General features: G+C 40.0%; 1 protein-coding gene across 1 annotated transcript in view; it reads right to left on the reverse strand.

Moving 5' to 3' along the window:
- Ankub1 (ankyrin repeat and ubiquitin domain containing 1) overlaps positions 1-26,078 on the reverse strand; it is a 103,226-nt gene that overhangs the window by 71,238 nt on the left and 5,910 nt on the right. Inside the window, 3 exon segments of the mRNA XM_052731731.1 lie at positions 13,794-14,725; positions 17,458-17,572; positions 22,558-22,774. Coding sequence (XP_052587691.1) covers positions 13,794-14,725; positions 17,458-17,572; positions 22,558-22,774 — 1,264 coding nt within the window.

Genomic DNA, 26,078 nt, shown 5'->3' on the forward strand with positions numbered 1-26,078 from the left:
CCTGTTTGTGGTTAGTTGTATGAGGAGCACATCGTGGGTTTACTGAAGGAGCAGTTGTACTGAGCTCAGACTCTCCTGAGCAATTGCTCACATGACTTGCTAGGACAGGGAGAGGGGCAACAGAATATGAATTTTATTAAGTTAGGCAATATTTCTATATTATTTACTTGGAAAAGATCATTAAATGTGATTATTCGAGTAAAATATCAAGCATTTAACTAATTTTCTTGGTACTGAAGCTATGGAAGTAAACAAGCAGAAAAGTTTAGCACTTAACTAAATAAAGGGGAGAAATATTGAAGCACATGATTTTCTAAAAATGCCACGTCTTTAAAATACACAGTATGGTCATTCTAAACACTCATCAATCAGAAAAAAAGACCAGACTATGGCCATTCTTGGCCATTGAAAAGTGTGAGCCTCATAACTTCCTTCAGCACAGGCTTTGCTGAGGTGCATCTACCATGGCATGAGCCCTGCCTGCATGAGAGAAATGGATGAGTCTTCTTCTGCTCTGGGCAGGAAGAACTAGGGCTTACCACAAGTACTTCCAACACAATCAAAAGCAAACTGATTGCCTTGATCCTCTCTCTAGGTGTAAGAGAAACTTTAAGATAAAATATGTCATCCCACTGGGTTATCTGTGGATGGCTGACTATGTGGACATAGTCGGGACAGACAATGTCCCGCTCTGCTTGCAGGTTGACTCTCCTGTTCTGGCCCGTTGGAAATTTTGTGGCTACCTTTCAGTAGGACCTACAGCTTGGACTTGTATTCATAAGAGGCTGGCTGTGGAAATTGTGGGTCAACTTAATGCTGTCCAATTCACAGGGGAAAAAAAAAAACAAATCAATGAACCAGAATGTTTACAGATTAAGAAACCATGTTAGGGGGTTGGGGATTTAGCTCAGTGGTAGAGTCCTTGCCTAGCAAGCTCAAGGCCCTGGGTTCAGTCCTCAGCTCTGACAAAAAAAAAAAAAAAAAGGAAAGAAAGAAACCATGTTAGTCTGATTGTATACTCCCATGATAACCCTAGTTTGTACTTTCCACCACACACATTTCTTCATGTAACTAGACTCCTTAGATTTTTACCTATGATGCTCATCAGGACTCCACAAGATCCTTGGGACAGAAATGAAATGCAATCTGTTCTTTGAAGGATATGGACAGAACAAGGCCTAATTCCATTCCCCACATTCTTCTTTCCAAAATGTTCTGGTATTCTCTGGATTTTAAAAGTACACAAATTGCTGTCACTCCAATGGTATTGTGTAGTATAAATTTGAAAATTACCTCCTACAGTCCTAAGTTAATTTTCTAAAAAAAAATTATAGTATTTAACCATACAGATAAACTCATTAAAAGCTCAGGTTCTTGAACGTTTGTGTAGTGGAAAATCATTGGTGTCTATAGTCAACACATGAGGACCAGTGTCATTAGACCATCAGAGTCAGAGTTAATTTGTGGAATGAAGGTAAATGTCAAATTCACATTCTTATCTTTCATGAGAGAATCTGATCATGGTGTACCAAGAATACCTTGAGTGCAATCGTTGGAATCACAGGGATAGTGTAGCATACACCTGCTGTGGGAAAGCATACATCAGCATTCATCTTTCTTTTCCACATGAAGAATTCATCATATACAACCCCACAATTTGGACTCTCCTCATTCCTCTATCTAAACTTCTAGCCTCATTCCAGAGTTTATTCAACTAATAAACACTTGCAGGTTTTATAAACTTTCTAGGTTCTGTGAGTTTGCTCTTTACCCGAGAAAAACATTTCCACAGAAATCTTTGAGAAAGAAAATCATCTTTGTGTCTTTCTCTAAATACACTCTTTTCCCTTGTTAATATTCCTGAAGATTATCTATAGTTAATACTTAATGTTTCTCCCACATTGAATATGAGAGGAAGTACTGTATTTAGGGATTTATGAAGAGTTTCATGACACCATTGCTATTAAACTTTTCTTTTTATGAAGGAGTGAAATTTGGAATCATATTTAGACTAGTTCACATTCAATTGAATATGTATCAGTGTCTTCAACCATGCCTATCACTAAGTGTCTTTAAAGTTTCCTGCTATGTCACTTTTGCATTTGGTGATATTAGATGATTACATAGACAACAGTCTATGTACATGTGAAGGTTGGGAATCACAGGCATAATCCACCCTTCTCATGAAACTGGTTGCCGGCAGAACATAAAGTGGATGAGCAGGTAATTGTAGAAACATGAAATGTGCTGGTCTCTGGGCAAAAATCAGTCCATAGTTCCATAGGAAGTTACATAGAATTTCCATGTGGCTATGCAGCTCCAAACATGGATGTAGAACCATGGGAAAGGGGAGAAGAAAAGTCTGTGCACAAATGTTCTTCACAGCAAGGATCATTATTTTCAGAATGTGGAAACTACTCACATATTAAACTTATGAATGGAAAAACAATACCTGGTACAGGGTTGTGGGCAAGGGGAAATAAAAATAGTGAAATGCATGGCCAGCCTCCACACTATAGTGAACTTTTTATCATGGAAGATTTCCAGTGAAATAACAGGTCAATCAGAATCCAGTCATGTGGAGAATGCCACCTAACCCTGCATCCTCATTGATGACAACTGGCTTATAATATTTTTATGAAGGATAGTCTTAAAAATTTTAGCGTAAATGTTTCAAGAGTCTAATTTGTTTTTCACTTTTAATATTACAGTTCCATGGAACAGAAAGATCAGTGGTATTTTTATCTCCAAAGGTGTTTTACTAGCATTTGTATTTTAATTCCTTGGTAGTATAGGAATGGTTGTAAAATACCTTTGGAGATAAAATGATATATCTGATATAATCTGACAGATTGTCTCCAAATGTGGTGTTGATTAGATGATGCCTGACTACTGTTTCATTTTCTTCTGTTAATATGCATATTTTGTTTAATTTTGAGAAAGTCCTGCTTGCCATGCTCTTCGTCATCTCCTCTTTAATCTGTATATTGGGATAAACTGTACTTCCAGACTTATTTTAAACTCCCATCAATACAGGTACCTCTACCATCCACATTCAAACCAATCACTACTTCCTAGTTTGCTATCAAGCAGGTTCCTGCCCTTCCCTGTCACACAAAACATTTTGAGGATTGGATATGCTTCCAAAATCACATCTTAGGGCAATGTACTATTACCTATGGGAGGCTAGCTTCCACCTTTTAAAGGGTTCCTGTGAAGAGGAGAAAGGGATAAGAAAATATTAAATAGAAAGATAGCAAAGAGGAGAAAGACAGAAACACAGGATATTTTCTGGAGGACCTGGATCAAAACCCACCAGCCCCTTCTGTCTCTTCAAAAGGGATTTTTATAATGACGTCAAGGGGTAGGGCAAAAGACCTCCTCCTTGCTAGATCAAAGTACACTGCACAGCCAAGTGTAGACCCTTCCAAATACCTGATAACCACACCTGTGGTCAAATCATCCCCTTATGTAGCCCTGCTGGGTAAAGCAAGCTCAAATTCTTGGACTCTGAGTAAGTTCTTACTAGGAAACTATTGGTGAAATTATTAAGGCCACTCCACATAGTTAAAAGGGAGGTTTATTTAGTGGCATAACTTACAAATGAAGGGATAGGTAGGTTGCAGGGTCTGGGGAAGACGTAGCACAGTCCAGCAGTGTTCTCTGGAGAACTCTGCTCGGTCTACCTCTGTGGGTCTCTACTGCTCCCACTTTTTAAAGGGCCCTCAGACCCCTCAGATGGACTGTGCCTGCCTTAGGTCATCCTTCTTTACTAATCTTTACCCATCGTGGAGATACACTTTCTATCAAGCGTACTCTGTCACAGGTTGGCAGCTAGCAAGAACTTTACCCATCCCTGACTACCAGTGTCTGGCAGGGGCAAGTACAGAGCTTACCTCAGCTCTGACTCAGGTCCCTACTAAGAGTAGTTTGAATAATCACAGCAATCCCTATAGCTACCACCTCCCCACCCAGTAAAGGAGTAGAGGATGATCAAGATGGAATGTCCTTTTTGTATGGGTCTAAGATGTCTATAACAGTCTTAGCTGTGCCAAGCCCTTTTTTAAATCAATAAACTCTTGATGTAAAGGCATCAAATAAATCAATAAACTCCTGATGCAACTGCATCAAACCTAAAGACTCCCTTAGATTCAGCAAACCATGGTGCATTAATATTATGGGTGGTTTTGCCATTCTGATAGACGACCCCCCACTTCAGAAGTTCCTTTCTGAGAAGGAGAGACCTGAAGAGCTTCCAGTTTTTGAGAAAGAGGAATTACTAAGTTTTCCAAGCACTTTAGGTCCTCCCTTGTCTAATCCCAAGACTTCTGTTCCTTAAACTGGGCTTCATGGCCAAGAGGGAACTGACCTTGATTGAATGATGTTGTAAAAGCATTCTCATCAACCAGCAGCTCTGGCAGAGCAGAGGGTTTTGTATCTGCCTGTATCTACCTCAGGGAAAATCCTCCCCTGCTGCTCAGGATTTAGATCTAAGCTGGCCTGAATTAATGCCCACAGGCTAAAAGCTTCCACTGGAAATTTTTCCAGCCCATGTTCCTCGTAATATTTTTGCATTTTGACTCCAATTCTTCCCTATGAGTCTGTATCCAGAGTCCCATAGTCAGAAAAGCAAGGACACAGCTCCTCTACGAACTCCAAGAACCTCTGTACTTGTTGCTGTTCTACCTTAACTCCCCTAGTTTTCAAACTCTCTACAAGAGAATATATAAACATCTGCTTACTATTTCCCTGCCCCATAGCAGCTTTTCTTTCTCAGACTGCTAAGTCCACAGTGGCTGCTTGTTCCTGTACACTGTTTTCAGGTCCAGCACTAGGGAAATTCTACTCTTACCCTAAGTTTCTTCCTATACAATATTCCTATACCTAAACCCTACATTTTTTTTCTTAATTTAATAGATAGAAATTGAGAGAGAGAGAGAGAGAGAGAGAGAGAGAGAGAGAGAGAGAGAGAGAGAGAGAGAGAGAGAAAAACCTAGAGAGAGAGAGAGAGATACTTGCTGTGGCCTAACTTTTTTATATACAGGTTTTGCTCCTGAAGAATAAAATATCATCACCTTAACCTTAATACAAAACCGGACATGTCCAACTGCTTCCACGGTACTTCCTCCCCTACTTACTTATTCTGCACCCAAGTTCCTAGTTCTGGCACCAATCTGTGAGCGCCAGCTCCCACCTTTTAAAGGGTTCCTATGAGGAGGAGAGAGGGATAAGAAACTTATAGATAGAAAGATAGCCAAGAGGAGAAAGACAGAATAGCTTCGGGAGGACCTGGATCAAAACCCACCGGCCCCTTCTGCCTCTTCAAAAATGCTTTTTATAACAATACCAATGGTCAGGGCAAAAGACCTCCCCCTTTCTAGATCAAAGCACAACACACAGCCAATTGTAGACCCTTCCAAACATCTGGTAACCATACCCATGGTCAAATCATCCCCTTATGCAGCCCTGCTGGGTAAAGCAAGCTCAGATTCTCAGACACTGCATAAGTTCTTAATAGGAAACCTCTGTGGGTCTCTACAATTACCTAAACATGTCTTTGTTGCTGAATTATTTTTGAACATTCCCTAATCTATAATGCATATTGCTGAACTGATAGTCTTTTATTTAAAAGCAACATGATATTGATAAAATATTAACAATGACTAGTGCAAAATAAGATATCGGCAAATTCATTACTGTATTGTTTGTTTCAATGCATTTGAACAGATCCATTAATGAAGCCACAAAGGGCTACAGGAAGCATGTTAAACTCCCGATATTCACTGAGGACATCCCAAGCTGTGCCAGTGTATGTGAATATAAAACCAAAAATGACATCCCAAGTTCATGACTAGGAGAGAGACAGGTAGTTTGTAGAGCAATGGAAGATGGGGACCTAAGAAGAGCATGGAGGCGGGAGAGAATTTGAGATTTAGGTAGTATTTTGTTGAAAAGGTATATGTGTATGCCATGCATACAAGTCTTTCATATGTGATATGTAGAAAGCAACATGAAGCAAGATTGATCCCCATTAGCTACAGTGCTAAAACAAAAGAAATAATTTTTGGTTAAATGACTGAAGACTGAGTCAGGTAGTTCCAACCACATACATTTCTAAGTATTCCTACTGGAATTAAATTTTTTCCAGTCCTTATTTCTTACATAGAGACTTACATGTTGTTTCTACTATTCCTTATTTATTTTAAAATATTTTGTCTAATCAATAATAATTCTAATCACAGATTATCATATAAAATTTTAAGCAAAATATCAAGAACTTTATTCACTCTCCATACTCGACTGTTTGATCATAATTTAACTCTATGAACCCGTGCCCTGCTCCTTCTCTTTGTCTCTCACTGTGCATTCTCTGACCTGCTTTTGAAGAACAGCTACATCACCATGTGAAACTCAAGGCATAAGGACATCCTTTCATGTAACTTCAGTTTAGAATCCACCTTTAGACACTTAACATTGCTCTGTGTGTGTGTGTGTGTGTGTGTGTGTGTGTGTGTGTGTGTGAGAGAGAGAGAGAGAGAGAGAGAGAGAGAGAGAGAGAGAGAGAGAGAGAGAGAGAGAATGTGTGTAAATAGTCCTTAGGATAAATCTCATGACTTCATACATACTAGACAGTTGTTCTGTCATTGAGCTACACCCATGTCTATTAATATACTTGTTTGTTTTTCTGATTTGTTTTTCTAATTTTTCTATTTTTGTTCCCATTCCACTACTGGATTCACTGAAGATCAGCAATTTAGGTATTACGTAGAATGTTGAGGATTGAAAAAAACCTTTCCTACTATAAAAACAGGATGGAATCCAGCTGAAAATATCTCCACCTTTCTGACTTTTATGTAAAACACATTTAGAGTCAATATTCTAACATATCACTGTTGAAATTGAACTAGAGTAACCAAGGTGTGTCTGATGAAGATAGTTTAGATCACGCAGCAATTGGTTCTGCATACCAGGTCCCCATCATACACAACAGTCCTTAAGGAGTAAAGTGTTGTATAAAAGTAATTTCTAGCCTGTAATGTAAGTCATGAGAACACTCTAGCTAGCTTTTCTGAACCAGATGTGTCTTCAGGGGAGAGCAGAGCAAAATGGCCAGTAGGAAAATGTTCTCTTGCCTCTGCTGGCTTGATTTCAGCCATGGCAAGTGTTCAGTATTATACATGAGAAATCTCCCTGATACCTTAAAACACCGTTGAAAATGAGACTTAATTCTTTTAAAATAAAATTATCTACCAATTTTCATCCAAGAGTCTATTGCTTTTATATTTTATCCTGCAATATTTTATCCAGTACCCTTTTGTGTACTGCAGGTGATTAGCTATAGATATCTTTCAGTTTTCCTCATGTGATAATGTGTTTATTTCCTTCTTATTCTTAAAGAGATATTATCAGAACATAGAACATTATTTTGATTTTTTAGTTCTTAAATATCATCCATCATTTTTCTTTTTCCATGTTTTCCAGTCAGCAATGATCCTTCATACATATTTTTATCCATTTCTTTGAAGGTTTTCTTTGATTTTCTATTTATAACTTGGCCTTTTGAGGTTCTTTGAATTGTCTTTACACTTAAAATAAACCTGTAATTTTTTTCTTTGTACAAATTGGGGAAATTTTTTTTAGCTATTCTTACTTTAGGACTATTTTGCCTCCTAATTTTCTCATTTAAATTCTTAAGATTGAACATAGATCCCTCAAACTGTTTATAATTTTAAACACATAGATGCAGATGATTTCTGAAATTATCTTTCATAATTTCATACAAGAGTACAAATCCACTGCCAACTTACCTACACCACTCCCAAGATACTCCCCAAATCTCTCTCTCTTTCTCTCACTGTCCTATTGACTTCAATTACACATGTAGAAAATATTGACTTTTTAAACTTAAACTTGTGCAGATAATAATTAACTGTGCTGTCCTCAAGAGTCAATGGCTATGCTATGGCTGGAAGAAAGCATTTCACTGCATGACTATATGATTTTAAATAATATGATTTGAAATTTATACCTTGTTAGTGATATCAATCATATTTTTAACCTGATCACTGTTTTGTATTTAGTTTTCTTAATGTATAATTTCAATATTATTATACTTTCTATTTCTACCTGAGGCTATTGTTATTTTTAACATTAAACATAATTCTTATATATCATTAAACATAATTATAAGAACTTACTATTCCTCATAATTTTGACGCATGAGCTACTGTGAGGTTGGTCTTCACTCTTGAGAATTATTTACATATCCATGGTTCTTTATGTGTCAAGTCATATTTTAACATACACAAGAAAATTGTGTTATATTTTCATTTTTAATTCTCCAATAAACCTTATTTTCAGAAATATTTTCTTTATATAGACTCTGTCTCATGAAATGTTTCTGTTTTATGAACAAAATCACCATCAGGAAGGAATGTACACATCCCTGCAATCATTATTTAGATCTTTTTTGTTTGTTTGTTTGTTTTTGAGACAGCGTTTCTCTGTGTAGCTTTGTGCCTTTCCTGGAACTCACTCTGTAGCCCAGGCTGGCCTCGAACTCACAGAGATCTGCCTGGCTCTGCCTCCCGAGTGCTGGGATTAAAGGAGTGCGCCACTACCACCTGGCTCATTATTTAGATCTTAAAATGTTTCAAATGCTTTGAAAATACAATATCTTACAGTCATGTGAATTAATACACTATTAGCCTATCACATTTTTTTCTGTAAAATATACTTCACTGTTTTAAAATTAAAGAGAAAAGTTTTTACACATTCAACAAAATATCAGGAGCTTTTCTTATTGTTAAAGGTATTACCCTTTCTCTCTCTCTCTCTCTCTCTCTCTCTCTCTCTCTATATATATATATATATATATATATATACACACACACACACACACACACACACACACACACTGTGTGTGTGTGTGTGTGTGTGTGTGTGGTGTTCTAGTGTGTGCATGTGTGTTAAAGTACCTATGTTGAGTTAAGAAGAAATCTTGCAGGAGTTGGTTGTCCAGTTCCTTCCATCATGGATGCTTTGTGAGCCCTGTTCTATCCTTCTGGCCAGAGATGATTAACTCCACATTCTGAGCAAAAACACATTGGCTCCTTCCTAGTTATATTAGTACCATAAGATCAGAGCCTTGTTTTCAGATTTTTCACATGCTTTTCCATAATTCTTAGCCTATGGTAAGTAAGATGTGAAATCAGTAGTGTAAGATGTCCTTGTTCATAAAATTCAATTAACCTGGCATGTTATGGTAGGGTCTGGCATCAATCTTCAGCACTGTGTGTACACTTATTTTCAAGTTAGTCAGTTATGCCTAGCAGTTAAAGGATAATAAATAAAATTGTCTCAAAAGAGGTGGCTTATGGAGTGGTTTCCTTTTACCTTGCTTCAATGATGTTGTTAAGGACAGAGAAAGGGCACGCATGCTGTTTCTTTCCTTTAAAGGACAGTTTCCTAGAGTCTTACAGCCCTTATTGCAGGTACATCTGATATTATAGAAACCATGTGAATAAAACTATACCTATCTACTCATTGTCATATTCTATGGTGACATATTAGATTTCTGATATTTCAGTGGCACCAACTCAGATTCCTATCAACTGGTTTCATGCTATTTCCTACATACTGTCTTCCTAGATCTCTGGAGCAGATTCTAAATGTGAAAGGTAGTAAAGAGGCAATAGTATGAGTAGCTTGTATGGTGATATTTTATTTGTGCTGAAATGGGATTTTATTTGTATGTTAATAAAGTTTGCCTGGAGATCAGAGGTCATAGCGAGCCAGGAACAGCAGTCAGGCAGGTGGTGGCCCACGCCCTTAATCTGATCATGAGGCAGGCAGAGTCTCTGTGTAGTCAAGGACACAGCCAAGCATGGTGGCACATGCCTTTAATCCCAGTACCAACCATAGAGACTTGGAAGTCTGTATAGATAGGTAGTGACAAGGAAGTCAGGTGGTTGGGTTTAGAGTTAGTGAGAAGGCAGAACAGAAAGGCAATAGAAACATAAGTCAGGCAGGAAGAAACTCTATCCTCTGTGGAAGCAATGGCAAGGTGGTAAGATAAGGTAGTTGTGACTCACTGATCTTTTTGGCTATTTACCTCTTTATTTGGTTCTGTGTTTCTTATTTACTAAGACTGTTTAGAATTTTGTCTACAAGCATGTTTGTTTTTGAGTATTAAGAGATGGGGTTTCATTTCTAAAATCTTCATTTTTGGATTCCTAGATCTATCAACTCAACAGATTTCTACACTGAGTATCATCTATTTACAAAGCCTGGTATGGAGAAAGTGCTCATCCATATTGGTATTTCCACAAAAACAAAACAGAAAAAATGCAGCCAGTTCTTATCCTGATTTTCCTAGACCTGGGGTGGAAGGAAAGGCTTCACCTCTCTGTTTAACTCCCCATAAGGAAAGAAAATTCAGAATGCTGAGCTCCAGCACCCATGGCTCCATGGAGTCTCCCTTTATCACGCACAACCAGTGACCTGCTGTGTTTGGGTACCCAGTACCAAAGTACTTAAATTGAAGATAAATATGCTGGACTGACAGTCTTCTAGGGTTATGGTATATAAAGGGAAGAAAACAAGATATTTATTCTACATTAGAGTTGTCATTACAGCCCATAGATTGTAAGTGAAGATTAGACAATAACTAATTCTGTAATTATGTGCTTTCAAGTTATTTTATAGCATTTTCTCTGCACTTTTTATATCCTTTATATGTAACAACAACAGACCTGGAGATGGTGAATGATATTATCTATCAGTTAGTACCTCTGATAGGAATGCCTGTAAGTTACTTTCAAGCTACTTTGACTTAAATTTGAGTTTTGTTTTTGAGATCCACATATGTGCAAATGTGCATATAAATATATACAGGAGACACTTGATCATGATAAATTTACAAATAATATTTACAAATCAATCTCTTTTTGGAACTGAAGAATCTAAGATATAATGACATATTTTAGAAGGATATTTTTTCTTGAATATTTGTCTAAGGTTCATGTGAAATGAAACTTGAGTTATACTTTTAGTATACTTGAGGTATACTTTTAGTCACCCTAGAAAATTTACATTTTCTATTGTAAAAAAATAATTGAGAATATTTGGTCATATGTACACACCAGATTTAAAGATTGCCAGTCTTAGAGGGAATGAGGTTCTTTTTTCTTTTTTTTTTTGATTATATTGTGCTTCATATTTCATATATAATTCATTCTCCTCTCCCATTCCTTCTTTTTCCACTTCTGTGTGTGTGGAGGTATAGATGTATGTGTTTGGGTATGTTCTTTTTTCTCTCTCTCTATTCAAACCTTTATGTGTATGTGTCTATTTCTGTCTCTGTTCTTATTCTTTGCATATATATCTATGCCTAACTTTGTCTTTTTGTGTGTAAATATCCATGTGTCTCCGTGTATTTGTCTCTCTTTGTTGTATATGTTTCTCTGTATGTGTATATATCCCTCTCTATCACTTTCTCTGAGTTTGTATGATTTCTCTGTCTGTCTCTCTTTCTCTGTCTCGGTGTCCATATTCCTCTCTCTTTCTCTCTCTCCCACTGTGTCTGTGGGAGGCGGGGGGGGGGGGGGGGGGTGGTGAGTCTGCTTGAGTGTGCAATAACATGCCTTAGGGCTGGAGAGATGGCTTAGAGGTTAAGAGCACCGACTGTTCTTCCAGAAGTTCTGAGTTCAATTCCCAGCACCCACATGATGGCTCACAACCATCTGTGAGATCTGGTGCCCTCTTCTGTATACATAATAAATAAATAAATCTTAAAAAAAAAAAAAGAATCCACTGTGAAAGATTATCTGTGATGGTTGGTTCTTTTTGCCCCCCACAGTGCTCAAGGTTACCAACTGTGGTTCTGTCATGGCTACCAAGAAGCCCCAAGCCTACTCCAAGGTAAGTAACACAGAAATCTAAAGAAGAGCTAAACCAAGTTCAGTGTTTACACCCTGAATTCTCAATGTTTTCATCATTCAGTCTTAAAGTTAAATGCACATTAAGAACAAAATAACTTAAACATTATTTCATTCATTTAATTCATAATTATCAACTATTTGATATAACCCAGTCATATGATACCATGTCTTTATGCAACAGTCTGTCATCAGATGAAAAAAAAAAACTGGTATTTTCCTGTGCATTCCCCCCCCCCCCCCGACAAACAGAATTTTCACAAAAAGACAGACAATACAAGACTTTGGATTTCTTGTTTCTGAAGAAAGAAATTTAAAATTTCCTTCTCTACCTTGAATTGACTATTTGACAGTTCCAATCTTTATGACGTACAGCTGCAAAAAAACCCTCAGCATAACAGAGAAAACTGATCAGAAGTATTGATGAAAGCCAACCACAAACTTATCCTATTACCCATTCATTCCTAGATACAGAGCAAGAGAAACAAATGCTGATCTCACCAAAGGACTTACACAAAAATAGCCATGTATTTTAATTCAAAACAGTCCTCTAAGTTAACCCAGATTTCTACCAATAAAAGTGGGTAAATACATTAGGATATGGGATATTATGAAGAGTTGGAATATGAAGGAGTAAGGAAAATCAATACACACAAAATATAAATTAGTTTTGTAGGTGATATGTAGAGCAAAACAGCCAGGTGGAGAAAGGAAAGAACAAGATAAATCTTGAGTAAGAAGAATGGTTGTCTCTGGAAGGATTTACTGTTATTTTTTCAAAACATTTTTTACACAAGTGGAAACAGAATCTGCCTTGATGTTCACTAGATTGATCAACATAATGTCTTTCCACTGAACTAGTGTCTCTATATTAGAACTTAGTTTAGAAAATGCAAGAAAAATATAGAAAGTGAATAGTCTTCACTGGACTCAGTTTAAAAGAGGCTCAGATCATAGGCATGAGCAACCACACTGAAATCTACTGAATTTTGTTTTAATTCTTAAATTTTTAAAAATTGACTTTTGAAGTTGGATCTTAAATTTTGAATTTTACAGCCTAAATTACTCTCACCACTAGGTGGCAGCAAGTTAGGGGGGAAAAAAACAAAACAAAACAAAACCTGTACAGAAAGGAAAGCTAAACGATGTAGCCTTGTTTTACATTTCTTTAGAAAACCACTCACACATCTATACTTCTAGGTACCCAGCTATGCCTTACATGTAAAGTAGAACATAAATGACTTCATGGGAAAGTTTTGTTTTCAGTGATGGATGTGAATGTTCTGAAAGCCCACGTGATAGATACACTTCTGTGTCCTCTAACCATGATAGCCCATCACCTTAAATAGCAATGCCAATCCTACCGTCCGACCTAGGACAGGTAGCCTCCTTAAGCCTTTATGATTCAATTTGTTTTTTAATTTGTTCTTTTCTCCCCTTCTACTTTCATGGCTGCTCAGTCTTTGGGGCCAGTTTTGATGACACGCTCCCATATTTTAAATTTCTTTGTCCTGTGTCCCTTCCTGGGTGCTTGAGGAGTGAGTGACACATAGACTGGGCAATAGCACCAGCTGAGTTTTTCCTTAGCTGTAAGGCTGAGACGAGAGCCTTTTATTGTTACGATTTTGATGGCCTTACTATGAATGCCAGGCTTGAAATACCTCGGCCTCCAAAATGCTGGGATTAGAGGCAAGTGCCAGTGGGGCTCGGTGAGACAAAGTCCTTGATGCTAATTAAGCAATGAAGTGTTAAAACGACTTGTGGTACTCAGTATGCCATAGTAGGCCTTCATGAACATTGCTTTGTCCTAGACCTGCCTTGTTCAACACGCCCTTGCATGTTTAAAGAGAAAACATTGCCTTGCCACAGCTCAGCAGTAGATGGCATTCTCTCCTGGAGTCCTCCCACTGTGCTCTGAGAAAGGTGTGGAGAAGGGCCTTATTCAGCACCCGGTGGAGTGCAGGTGCAACAGTGGGTGTGAATACTCCACTCTTGAAACTGGAGGGAGCAGGACCTGCGGGAGATAGGCATTTTTTATGTGCTTTTCTTTCCTCCCCGCCGCCGGAGCAGTTTTATTTTTCTGGCTTTCTCGTTGATGACTTTGTAGTTCTGAGCACTTGTTTGTAGTTACTGAGGGTGGGAATGCGATTTGTTTGCTGGTGTCCCTTTGCGAAAGTACTAAAGAATCGACAGGTTTCCTGCCTGACTGTTGCTTGCAAGGTGCCAGTTTGCTCCGAGTGCTTTGCCACTTGTCCCCAGCCTTGTGGCAGTTCTTGGATGTTATTTTTGGCTTAGTGAAACCATCCACCACCACAGTGTCTCCAACCTTTGCCCCAGAGACCCTTCCTCTGCCAAGTTGGCTTCGATGGCACCTACGACTCTGAGCTCTGAGGAGCCACTGCTTTATTTTAATATAAATCCTCACTGGGACTGAAAGTTTTAGAAAAGAAACTGTGGACCGCATTTTACCCAGTAAGTATAACATACAGTCTTTATGCTGGCGTTTTGCTGCAATGGCTAGGGGAGTCTGTCCTGCTGTGTTTTTACATTCCAGGCACAGGACGCTGCAGATGACAAAGGCCTTCAGAATTAACAGTTGGCCAGCTTCTGCAGCTGTGTGAATAGGGCAATGACAGACATCTGTGTGAAGGGCTTCGTGGCACCAGGCTGGATAAGGGTGAACACCAACCACCTCGTGGGGCTGCACGCCCTGCTTCAGAGCCCATTCAGTGAGTTCAGTGTGTCCATGAAAAGCAGCGATGTACAGGGCTACCCTCTTCTGGTACCTGCATGAGTGGAACAAGTTTGGCAGAAAGGGTTAGTAAGTCAGCAAACAGACAAAAATATTCCTTATGATGCTCATTTAACTGTGAACATATTTTTGAGGGGCTAGGATATTGGTGCAGTGGATAAAAGTTCTGCCAGGTGAACCTGTAACCCAGTGCTATGAGGGCAGAAACACAATTGCTAGGACTGGCTGCCCACTGGCCTGCTTCAGAGAGAGACCCTGTCTCAAAAGAACATGGTAAAGAGTGATATTGCGGTGACCTGACATCCTCCTCTGGCTTTCATGCATGAGCTCACACACATGTGCACATGCACCACAGAGTGTACCACACAGACACACACACACACACACACACACACACACACACACACACACACACACACACATACACTCCACAGTCAGTTTTTGGTTTTTTGAGACAGGATCTCTTATAGACCACACTGGTCTTGGACTCACTATGTAGCCAAATCTGGCCTCGAACTCCTGATTCTACCTCTACCTTCTTGAGTACTGGCATTGTAGGCATGTGCTACCACACCCAGCATGAGCTATAGTTTTTAAAGTAGATCACATCTTGGACCTTACTACCCCACCACTCCCAATATCTTCCCCAAACTTGAAAGATAAGTCAAAATTCACTCATATTTCTCCATGAAGAGGCCTCTGTCTAGTAACTGCCTCATTCCTCATGGGTCATCCAGTTCCTTGAAGCTACTGTCTTGTCCTAGGGTCTTTGCATATAGTTCTGGAATATCTACTTCAACACATTATTTTTTTTCCTTCTCCTTACCACCTACCTGAACACAAATCCTTAGTTCTCAACTCATATTTATCTCTCTTCGTGAACTCTTCTCAGTGTTCCCATGGTGTGTGATGTTGTTCTGTCTGCCCTGTGCCCTGTCACAACCCCTTTCATACTGAATAGTAGTAGTAGCAAAGTTTGGCTTTACATCCTGCTTTCTATGTGCCAAACATCTTTATGATTATTGACTCTTTGATCTCTAAAAAGTGCTCTGAGACAGATGTCCAAGTGTCCCTAGCTAAATAGTGAAGGAGTCGGGCTTCAAACCAAGGCAAATGGGACTTGGAGTTCACAGTCCCAAATATTTTGCATTTCTGCTTCTCCAGGAATTGGTCACTTGCTCCCCCCACCCCCACCCATACTGTAAGTTTACAGAGTACGGTAGCCCTCTTTTTTCGTACTGAATTCTTAGGATCTTGTACAGTACATAGTAAGTACTCACTATGTGCTGATTAGTGTTAGAATTCCTGGCCACTCCCCCAGCTACATGACTGCACATGCCCTGTTCAGTAGCCAAGCAAGGGGCCTTACATCCTACATAATCCGTGCACTGCGTGATCGCTCAATTGCATGCTTGGTGTAGCTCCATAAACCCATATTCAAATGTGCAGGGGAATCCATAAAAAGTGGGTCACAGACTCCCCCCGACTCGCTCCCTGCACATATCTTCCATAGGCCTAAGCACATTCTCTTCTGTTCTTCCTTCCCTAATAAGCTCTGATAGTGGGTTTTGTCGTGCCTCGTGGCTTTTCACACACAGTAACAACACAGCTTAATGAATAACATTGCGCTGCCACATAAAACCAACAATTAGGTGGAGAGGAATAAAGAGAGCACTTAAGTCTGATCATGTACATCTTTGAAATATTAGTTTCCTCACCTGTCAAACAAAGTGAGGAGTGTCCACTATGAAATTATTGTACGTGTGAATGAGATATACATTATACAGTGCTTGATCTCAGGCAGTACAGTTGCTACATAGTATTAAAAGTAACACAGAGCCGGGTGGTGGTGGTGCATGCCTTTTATTCCAGCACTTGGGAGGCAGAGGCCGGCGGATCTTTGTGAGTTCAAGGCCAGCCTGGTCTACAGAGCAAGATCCAGGAAAAGTGCAAAGCTACACAGAGAAACCTTGTCTCGAATAAACCAAAGAGAGAGAGAGAGAGAGAGAGAGAGAGAGAGAGAGAGAGAGAGAAGTAACACAGATGTTTGTTCTGATCCAGAATATGAAACAGGATTACAACTATCCCTAAATAGAAACTGTTGGGAAATTTTGACTATTTCATGCTTGTAAGAACTCTGTCTCCTGTCTTTCATTTTAAGGAGCCCTTGGAGCTCCTGGTAGTGTCTGCATTTGGTAAAATGTGTTCAAATCAACCAAAAGAGGGCACTGTTCTGAAACACCCTACCACTACCAGTTATTTCAACTTTGGGAAGTTGCCCACTGTAGTAACACAGTAAAATAACCACCGCTTCTCCAAGCCAGCCACGTTCAACAGTCCCAGACACATTACCCTTCACGTAAAGCAAAAGAGGGAACTGTTGTTGCAGCGAGAGGACAGCTTTTTATTCCGATCTCAGCAAACTCATTCATTCACGCGGAGTGCAGCGAGGTGCCCTGTGTGGGCCGTCCCGAGAGTCGGTCACTGTGTGTGAAGGGCTGGGTGGAGGTGATGACAGGTGGTTAAGGCAGTTTGTCAAAAAGGACTCTAAAGGAGAAGTCGGACTCGCCGTTTCTAAGCTCTGATACAACCTAACATTTGAAACTGAACAACAGCTTGTGGTTTGGGGACAATGTCAGTTGTTAAACCCTGGCATTTCAGTTAAAAAGCCAATTATAGTCATAACTGAATGCAAGGTTCAAGGTTGAATGGAGGCTTAAAACAAAGTGACTTAAATCCATCTAATGTCTGCTTTAGTTTTCATACTCGAGTACTGGTCCTTTTTTTGATAAGTATCGTTGGACTTTAGGTGTTTGCCCAAGAAGACATCCCACGAGAAATTCCTTCCATTCATCCCAGACATCCAAACAAAGTGTTGTGTCTGTGGATAGAGAGACAGTTTATGGTCCAATCTGTCACTGTGGTTCAGCAATACATTAAGCTTTAATGATAGCTTTCTCCAAACATAGCAAGAGCATAGTGATGAAACCTCAGATGAGGAGGAGGCAGGGATGTATGCTATTTTTCCTTTAAGCCTTTATTGGCTGGGAAAAGCCCTTTAACATCATGCAGTATTGGGTGAACAGGTATATCAAATAAGTATACACATCAGACATTTACTTATAATCAATCACGAAGAATTTATTTTAGGAGCCAACAGGATGGCTCAGTCAGTGAAGGTGCTTGATGCCAAGCCTGCCTACCTGAGTTTGATCCCAGGACCCACATGGTGGAAGGAAAGAACTGACTCCTGCAAGTTGTCCTCTGACCTCCATGTATGTTGTGGCACAAAATAAATGTTTAAAAAATTTCCAGGGCTGGAAAGATGACTTCATGGTAACAGGTGTGTACTGCCCTTGCAGAGGATCTGGGTTTGCGTCCTAGCACCAATGTGAAGTGGCTCAGAGCCATTTGTAATTCCAGATCCAGGGGTTCTGATACTCCTGGCTTCCTTGTGCACCTGCACGTATGTGCACATACCACCCACTCACACACACACACACACACACACACACACACACACACACACACATTCAAACAGGCACACACAGACACACAAACACACACAGAGTTTAAAATAAAAATGAAAGTTTGAAATATTCTAGTTGAAAGCAATTCTTTGGTATATGTATAATTTTATCATTTATCAAAGACCAAAGAAAATTTGCACACTAGTGAGATGGATATACTTGTTTACTTTGGCAGAAAGTATTAAATCTTGGTGCTAGAGAGATGGCTCAGCAGTTAAGAACACTTTTGGCTCTCGCATAGAACCCGAGTTTGGTTCCCAGCACCCATATGGTGGCTCAGAATTGCCTATAACTCCAGCTTCAAGGAACTTGGTACCCTCTTCTGGCCTCTGTGGACACACACACATACACACAGATTTTAAAAAGTTGTGGTTTTTGTTTGTTTGTTTGTTTGGTTTTTGAGACAGGGTTTCTCTGTGTAGCACTGGGTGTCCTGGAACTCACTCTATAGCCCAGGCTGGCCTCAAACTCAGAGATCCACCTGCCTCTGCCTCCTGAGTTCTGGGATTAAAGGTGTGCACCACGACCACCCCGCCGATAAATATTTTTTTTAAAGAATTAAATACTGGCTGAAGATTTGATACAGATGTAGATCATGTTCAATATTTTTCAGAGTTAACTGATATTTTAACTTTATAGTTGTCACTGCTGAGAGTGTTGCTTCCTATAACTATACAGCATAAACGCTGAAGGATGTTCAGTGCCATTTCAGAATCATTGGAAATTCTGCCCTAATCTCAAGCCAAAATTCATTTAACAGTGTGAATGGGCAGGTGTGTGTGTATAGAGGCTAGAAGTCATTGTTGAGGGCCTTTCATTTTTCTTTATCTATTCATTATATATGTTATTTACATTTTTAAAATTGTATGTGCATTGGTGTTTTGCCTGCATGTTGTCTATTCCTTTACACGGTGTGGAGATAATTCACTATGATTGGTTTAATAAAAAAGCTAAATGGCCAAGAGCTAGGCAGGATTTTCAAGACAGAGAGAATGCTGGGAAGAAGGGCAGAGTCTCAAGGAATTGCCAGCCAGACATGGAGGACACAGGAAAGCAACATGGGCAGAGTAAAGGTAATAAAGCCATATGACAGAACGTAAATTAATAGAAATGGGTTATAAGAGCTAGTTAGAAACAAGCCTAAGCTATTGACTGATCTTTCATAATTAATAAGAAGTCTCCACATAGTTATTTGGGAGCTGGCAGGCAGGACAGAAAAATCTGCCTACACCTACATGTATGTCTGTGTGAGGGTGTCAGATCTTGGAGTTATAAACAGTTGTGAGCAGCCATGCAGAGCTGGGATTTGAACCCAGGTGCTCTTAACTATTGAGCCATCTTCCATCCCTCCCCTCCCCCCAAGGCCTTTCTTAATCTACTTTCTACCTTATTTTTAGAGACAGGGTCTCTTCCTTGATCTAAACCTCAGCAATTCAACCAGACGACCTGGCCAGCAAGCACCACAGAGCCCTCTGTCTGTGCCCACTAAAGCTGGGGCTGTGGGCATGTGCCATTGTACCTGGCTTCTGTGTGGGTAGTAGAGATGAAACCTGGGTCCTCCTGTGAGCATGGCAAGCATTTTGTCAACTGAGCCGTCTCCTTAAATTTAATTTTTTTTTTTTCATTTAGAGATGGGGCAGTCACTCATTCCCTATGTAGCTCTAGCCAACTTGGAACTTGCCACACAGACCAGGGGGACCTCAAATTTGTAGTGATCCTCCTGTCTGTGCCTCTTGAGTGCTAGGATCATAGGTATTTACAACCATGGTTGGTTCATTGTACTGTACTTCCCTGTGTTGTTCAGGGAAACTCTTTCAGTTTACAGTCTCTTCTTCTCAGCCCCTCCTTGGGATTAGTGTGTTCACAAGCCTGTTGCTTGAATTTTTTTTTCCTAGCCTGGAAGGCCAGAATGCCTTCAGTTCTTCCTCTCAGACCACCCATAGCATCCCATGTGCTCTAGCCCACATTCTCCTGAATGACACCTTGTGATCTTATCGGCCTACACCGACCTGTTCTGTTGGATTATAACTGAGGATATGTCCATGGCTCACATCCTTCATTTTACTGTTAAATGCCTAGTGTACAGAGGCAGCTTTGTACATTTCTGTATGAGCAGGTATATATGCTGACTCATTGAGAAACTTAAATCTTTGGTTTTTCAACCTGGACTTGATTACATTTCCAAATCTTTATTTTCCACTCCTTTTGGAGAATGATTCAGAGTTCATCTTTAAATAGCAGCAAGGCTGAGAATGCTGGCCAGGATTCCTCTAGTTAAAGCAAAGGGGTTGGCTACCTAGGGAATGCTGGTTATGCCTTAGGGATGGTGAGAAGCAGGCCAAAGTCTTACCCCATCTCCTACCCTTCATTTGAGCCTTTCTTCCAATGTCCTGTGTTCTCCAGGTAGCCACGAGATCTACCTGAATGGTTCCTGGGCTCTGGACTTTGTGTCTGAAATCCTCTCTCTCAACACCATCTCATCCTTTCAAATGCTTATTTTAAGGGATTCTTTGCTTCAACATACCTTGAGTGAATCATTCAGAAACTTTGACTTTTTTTTTTTTAATCTGAGAAAGGTGGATTTGGACCAAGTAATTTTTAAATTCTTTCCAGCTTTAAAATATTGCAACCCAAGAAGTATGGGAGTGAAAGAACACCCTCCAGAAACCATTCTAGTTTTGTTTTCTCTTTTGATCTTTAAAGAATGAGATTATCAGTTGCTTGAGTACAAATGCCAGTGTGAGCCCTACGTTCCAGGCTGTGTGAGCCTCAAGCAAGTCCTCAGAACTAGAGTAGCACTATGGGGACAGATCCCACAACTTTGCTTTCTCTGATCAAAAACAGAGACAATAACTAAATTTTTAGATCCTCAGCTCCAGACAACACAAAAGTAGATTGCTACACAAAATAAGAGCCTGGAGAAATATCAGTAAGTGTAGATTTAGCAGTGACAGAAAGAAAAACTATTTAGCTCAAGCATGCCTGCAGAGCCCGGTGGGTGTGTTAGGATAACTGACAGTCCCTTACAGTAAATGTTATAGCATACTCTCACTCTGAGATGGACTGATCTTCAGCAAGGACTCATTCACCTTCAATAATAATCCAAGGTTTTTAGTCACTTTCTAGTAAGACAAATCCAGTACTTTTTCTTGTTGGTGTTTGGCCAAGAAGATATGACCTGAATATATGGTATTGAAGTTATGGTATTATAGAATTGGTTGTAACCTTTCTGTTGGGTAATTCCAGTCAGCTGAGGTAGCTCCTCATCCTGCACAGCACTGCTGTTAAGAAGGGTGTTTTAATAAAACTGGCAACAGTTAAAAATGAGATTATACAAAGTGGGTTTCAGAACGTTGTATTGTAATGAACCTGAACTCCTATATGTGCTTGAAATACACTTTAAAAGACAAAGATGATATCCTTCTGCCCTGATATTAGCAAATGCTAAATTAGGATATTAGCAAAATGCTGCTTTATTAAGAATTAGCAGAGCTATGGTGTGCACTCAAGATGAGACATATTAAAGGGGTGGTGGGAATGAAAAAAAAGAAGGAGGAGGAAGAGGAAGAGGAAGAAGGAGAAGGAGAAGGAGAAGGAGAAGGAGAAGGAGAAGGAGAAGAAGAAGAAGAAGAAGAAGAAGAAGAAGAAGAAGAAGAAGAAGAAGAAGAAGAAGAAGAAGAAGAAGAAGAAGAAGAAGCAGAGCAGAGCTGGAGAGATGGCTCAGCAGTTAAGGACATGAGGGCTGCTCTTGCAGAGCACCTGGAGTTCAGTTCCCAGCATTTATATTAAGTGGCTCATAACCATCTGTAACTCCAACGCTGGGGGATCTGACTCTCTCTTCTGGCCTCCAAAGGTACTTGTACATATATGTACACATACATATATTCACATATACATATGCACACATACAAATAAACATTTTTAAATGAAATATAGGAATAAGCAGAGCTATGAGATCTTAATTTCTTACTCTGCAGACTCGGATGAAAGAGCAAAGAGTTGATCATTTATAACCTCGGTGTGTCTACTGAGGTTTCAATTTGCAACAGCTCCATTTGTGGTGACTTAATTTGTGATTTGAAATCTTGATAACAATCATGGTTTCCTGTAGGGAGGGAACTGAGAGTTTAGAGGCCAGGAGGCCAAGGAGAGTTATCCCTATACATCTTTCTATTCTGATAGTTAAACCATGTAAGGTATTAACTATTTTAGGGTAAATAAAATACAGTCAGCATATAAGAAGCTAGGTTCCCTTTTCTCTTGAAAAGCTACAAAATCTGCTATCAGAGAGTGCTGGTGCTAAGTGGCAGCTGACATGAAATGTGGTGGGTAGTACCAGTATCAATCTGGTAGTCCTTGAGGGTGTTGCAGTCATATATCTCCAGTCCCGTTGGTGTCCGGAGACAGTAGACACTCACGGGAAAGCCACATCTCAGAGTTACCAGCATTCTCAGGTCAGACACCTTTTTACCCAGAATAGACACATTCTCCATTATTGGCATCATCTCCTGGGTCACAGCATTAAACACATAGAGGGCTGGCTTGTCTTCTTTCTGCAGGGAGAAAAGAGGGGACACTCACTGTCTGAAGGTTGTGTTAGGGACCCCGGAGTCTGAGCACCTCCACCTCCTATGACATGTGTGCGAATGGGGGAGATAAAGCCAGTTTTCTTCTGGAACTTTGTCTCACTCTTCTTCCTGAGGACATACATGTCCCCACTTTGAGTGACGGGATGAAGATTGCAGGGCTCTAACCCTCACGCTGCAGATCCAGATACGGAAGCCGAGCGCTGCCAGTGCGTTTCCTGTGCTTACCGAGGAAACGGTGCCGAGAGCACGCCTCACTGTTGTTTAATGTGGAGTGACTGTGGGCTCGGAATCTCTGTCCCTTTTCTGAGTTCACTCTGGAGGTTGGTTCCAAGCAAGAGCATGAGGGACAACGTTCTCACTATTGTGTTCTCTTCCTTGTCTGTGTAGTTTGCCTTTTTATAAAATACACTTCTATTTACTTTTGCTGTTTAAATAGGGAAATAATAAATGTAGTTTTTTTCCCCCTTTGTTCCTTTTATTTTAGAGTCCACATAGGAGAGAAAGCAAGTAGAACTGAGACACCCCAAGTGCATGCAGATGGAAAGTTTGGGGAAATGTTAATCCTGGCAGCAACAGTTGAACCAAGCAAGGCCAGGAGGGGAAAGGGGAAGATGAATACCTTTCCTCCAGTCTAGAGAAGTGAAACTGGCCTTACTTCCTCTTCAGTGGTTGTGGGACTGTAACAGTTTTCTTCAGTGGCCTGCTGCTGGCTGGGTACGTGCAAGTGCATGGCACTGTCCCCAGAGTGTCCCCATCATGGAGGCTTTCTTAGAAGTGAAGGCCCAGCTTCCAGGTCGTTCATGCACCCTTCAGCCAATCCAGCCACTTACCACATCTTGCCTGTAGTCATAGGACTTGAGAGATTGGGAGGTAGAGGCAGGAAGATCAGGAGTTCAAGACCAGCCTCATCCACATAGAAAGTTTCTATATAACCGTCTCAAAGGACAAAAACTCAAACCAAAGCTAACTTCTTCTCTGGTTCCTCCTGGAGCCTGTTCCTGCTACAAAGTAAGTGTATGTTGAATTCATTCCCCTCTTCCCAGATAGCATTGCCATAATATAAGCAATATACATGTCTCGAAAATTCTTGGAGGAATGATGTTACTCATGCAATATGAGTTTCCAATGTTTTGATGGAGGGCCCATTACAGAGACTCAAATTAGTAGACAAGTTCAGTCTTTCTTCTGTTACCCATGAAGCCAGCCCAAGAAGCTGAGATGCTGTCTGTGGCCAGCAGGCTAAGTGTTCTGAGTGTAGATTGTAATAATCTCACTCAACCAGGATACACCTGTTTCCCTTGGGCTCCCTCAGGTAAGCATCTGCCAAACTTATTCCCAAAATATTTATAGGCAGGCAGAAATTACTGTAAGGCAGTGGAGAAGGACTGGAAAGATGGCTCAGTGGTTAAGAGCACTTGCTGCTTTTTTTTTTTTTAGATTTTTATTTTTTTCTTTTTTATGTATGTATGTATGTATGTATGTATTTTTTAATGCTGAATGCTGTTTATTGAAGGAGGGAAGAGGTCTTAAATACAGGCTTACAGCACAATGGGAGAACCCCGGAGGGCCGAAGTTCACTACCAATGTTTTACAAGCTTGCACTAAGCTGTTAACGCCCATTACCCATTACGCAGGATACACAGACAAGGAACTTCCCTTAAGCATTCAGGAGGGTGGAAACTGGCAGGGAATTAGCATAGTGAGGATATCAAGGTCAAGGTCAGCAAGAAAGGCAACAGTTACCCAAAATGGGGGCCAGGGTACTTGCTGCTTTTCCAGAGGACCCAAGTCCTCTGTTTCCAGCATGTTCGGTTCCCAGCAGGCAAATCAGCATACCTGGCCACTCACAATACTTGTAAATCCAGTTCAGGGGCTCTGATGCCCCCTCATGGTCTCTGTGGGCACCTGCACATATGTGGTGTGTGTGTACAGACACACATATACATAAATTTTTCAAAGGTAATAGAGAAGAAAGGAAAATTATAATTTACACAACAGTGGTCTCTTATTTATTTAGACTCCCCAATTTGTCTTTATCCCTCTCTATATTTATCAATAAATGCAAACAGATGACAAATGAATTACAAATGACAATAGGCAAACAAAACCATTGAGGCTTCAGTTAATCTTAACCATTGACTAAGTTGATCTCAACAGCAAACTACTATCTATAATGTTAGATAAGTGTGGTTAAAAGCATGCCAGAATATGAATTACCCTATGTTTATAAAGGAAAATTTCTCTAGTCTCCCACACATATAGGTAACTCCAGAGCAAATCACAAGGGGGAGTTAAAAAAATAGCTTGCAGCTTTAGATGAAAATCAGAAGTGACACAAAAAATGCTATCTCTGAAGCTAGGTTCTTAGGTCTCCAAAAACACCTTCAAGTCTGTTCTTTTTTTTTTTTAAAGCACTAGAATTTTGTATCAATAAACACAGATGATATCCTGAGTTCAAGTCATTTGTAATGTAGGGGAAAATAGTTTCATTGTGCTATTGTAACCACATGTACAGCATTTTATAATCTTTGTTTTCAGATGCAATGACATTTGAATTGTAGTTTGAATTGTAATGAGGTGCACAGTGGAAGACAGTTCTGTCTCTGATTGTATGGGAAAAGGAGCACATAGATACCTATGGGAGATGCAGAGGTCCTTGTGCTCACAGATCAGCACTAGGAGAACCAGGAATATTAAACACACAGAGTTGTCCCTTCAGAGGGAGGAACGAACCTGTTTTCCACCCAGAAGGCTGCAAGTACATGTGGTTGATAGCCTGGTGACCTTTGTGTTATCTGTGTGGCGGAGACCACACTGAATCCTCCCCAGACCATCTCAGGCATATCAATCTATAGAACCTATCTTTATGGAAGGTGTCACATGTAGTCAATCTAGAGAACCTGTCTTTATGGAAGATATCCCATGTATTTTACCATGTAGTTATGTCTTCAGTTTTTTGTGCTCATGGAATTGAGCTATTTTTCACCAAAAAAAAAAAAAAAAAGAAATTTTTTTCACTAAATTGTACTGTGCTTAAATATGCCTAAAATAAACTACTCAGGGTCACAGTCTCCAAGTTTGAACCAACACCTGCTACTTAGTGGTGCTCAACTGAACTACCCTCTTGTTTCCTGCAGCTGCAGAGATACTTCCCCACCTCCACAGGTGCCAATTAATAGCAACTTGCTAATGAAATGATACAATAGAAAGCATCATAAAACAAAGCATCCCTCTGTAAGATAAGGTATCTGTGGGCCAACAGGATGGC

Source organism: Peromyscus californicus, unplaced genomic scaffold (genome assembly GCF_007827085.1).
Source record: "Peromyscus californicus insignis strain IS unplaced genomic scaffold, ASM782708v3 Scaffold_9__1_contigs__length_137607984, whole genome shotgun sequence".
NCBI classification, from domain to species: domain Eukaryota; kingdom Metazoa; phylum Chordata; class Mammalia; order Rodentia; family Cricetidae; genus Peromyscus; species Peromyscus californicus.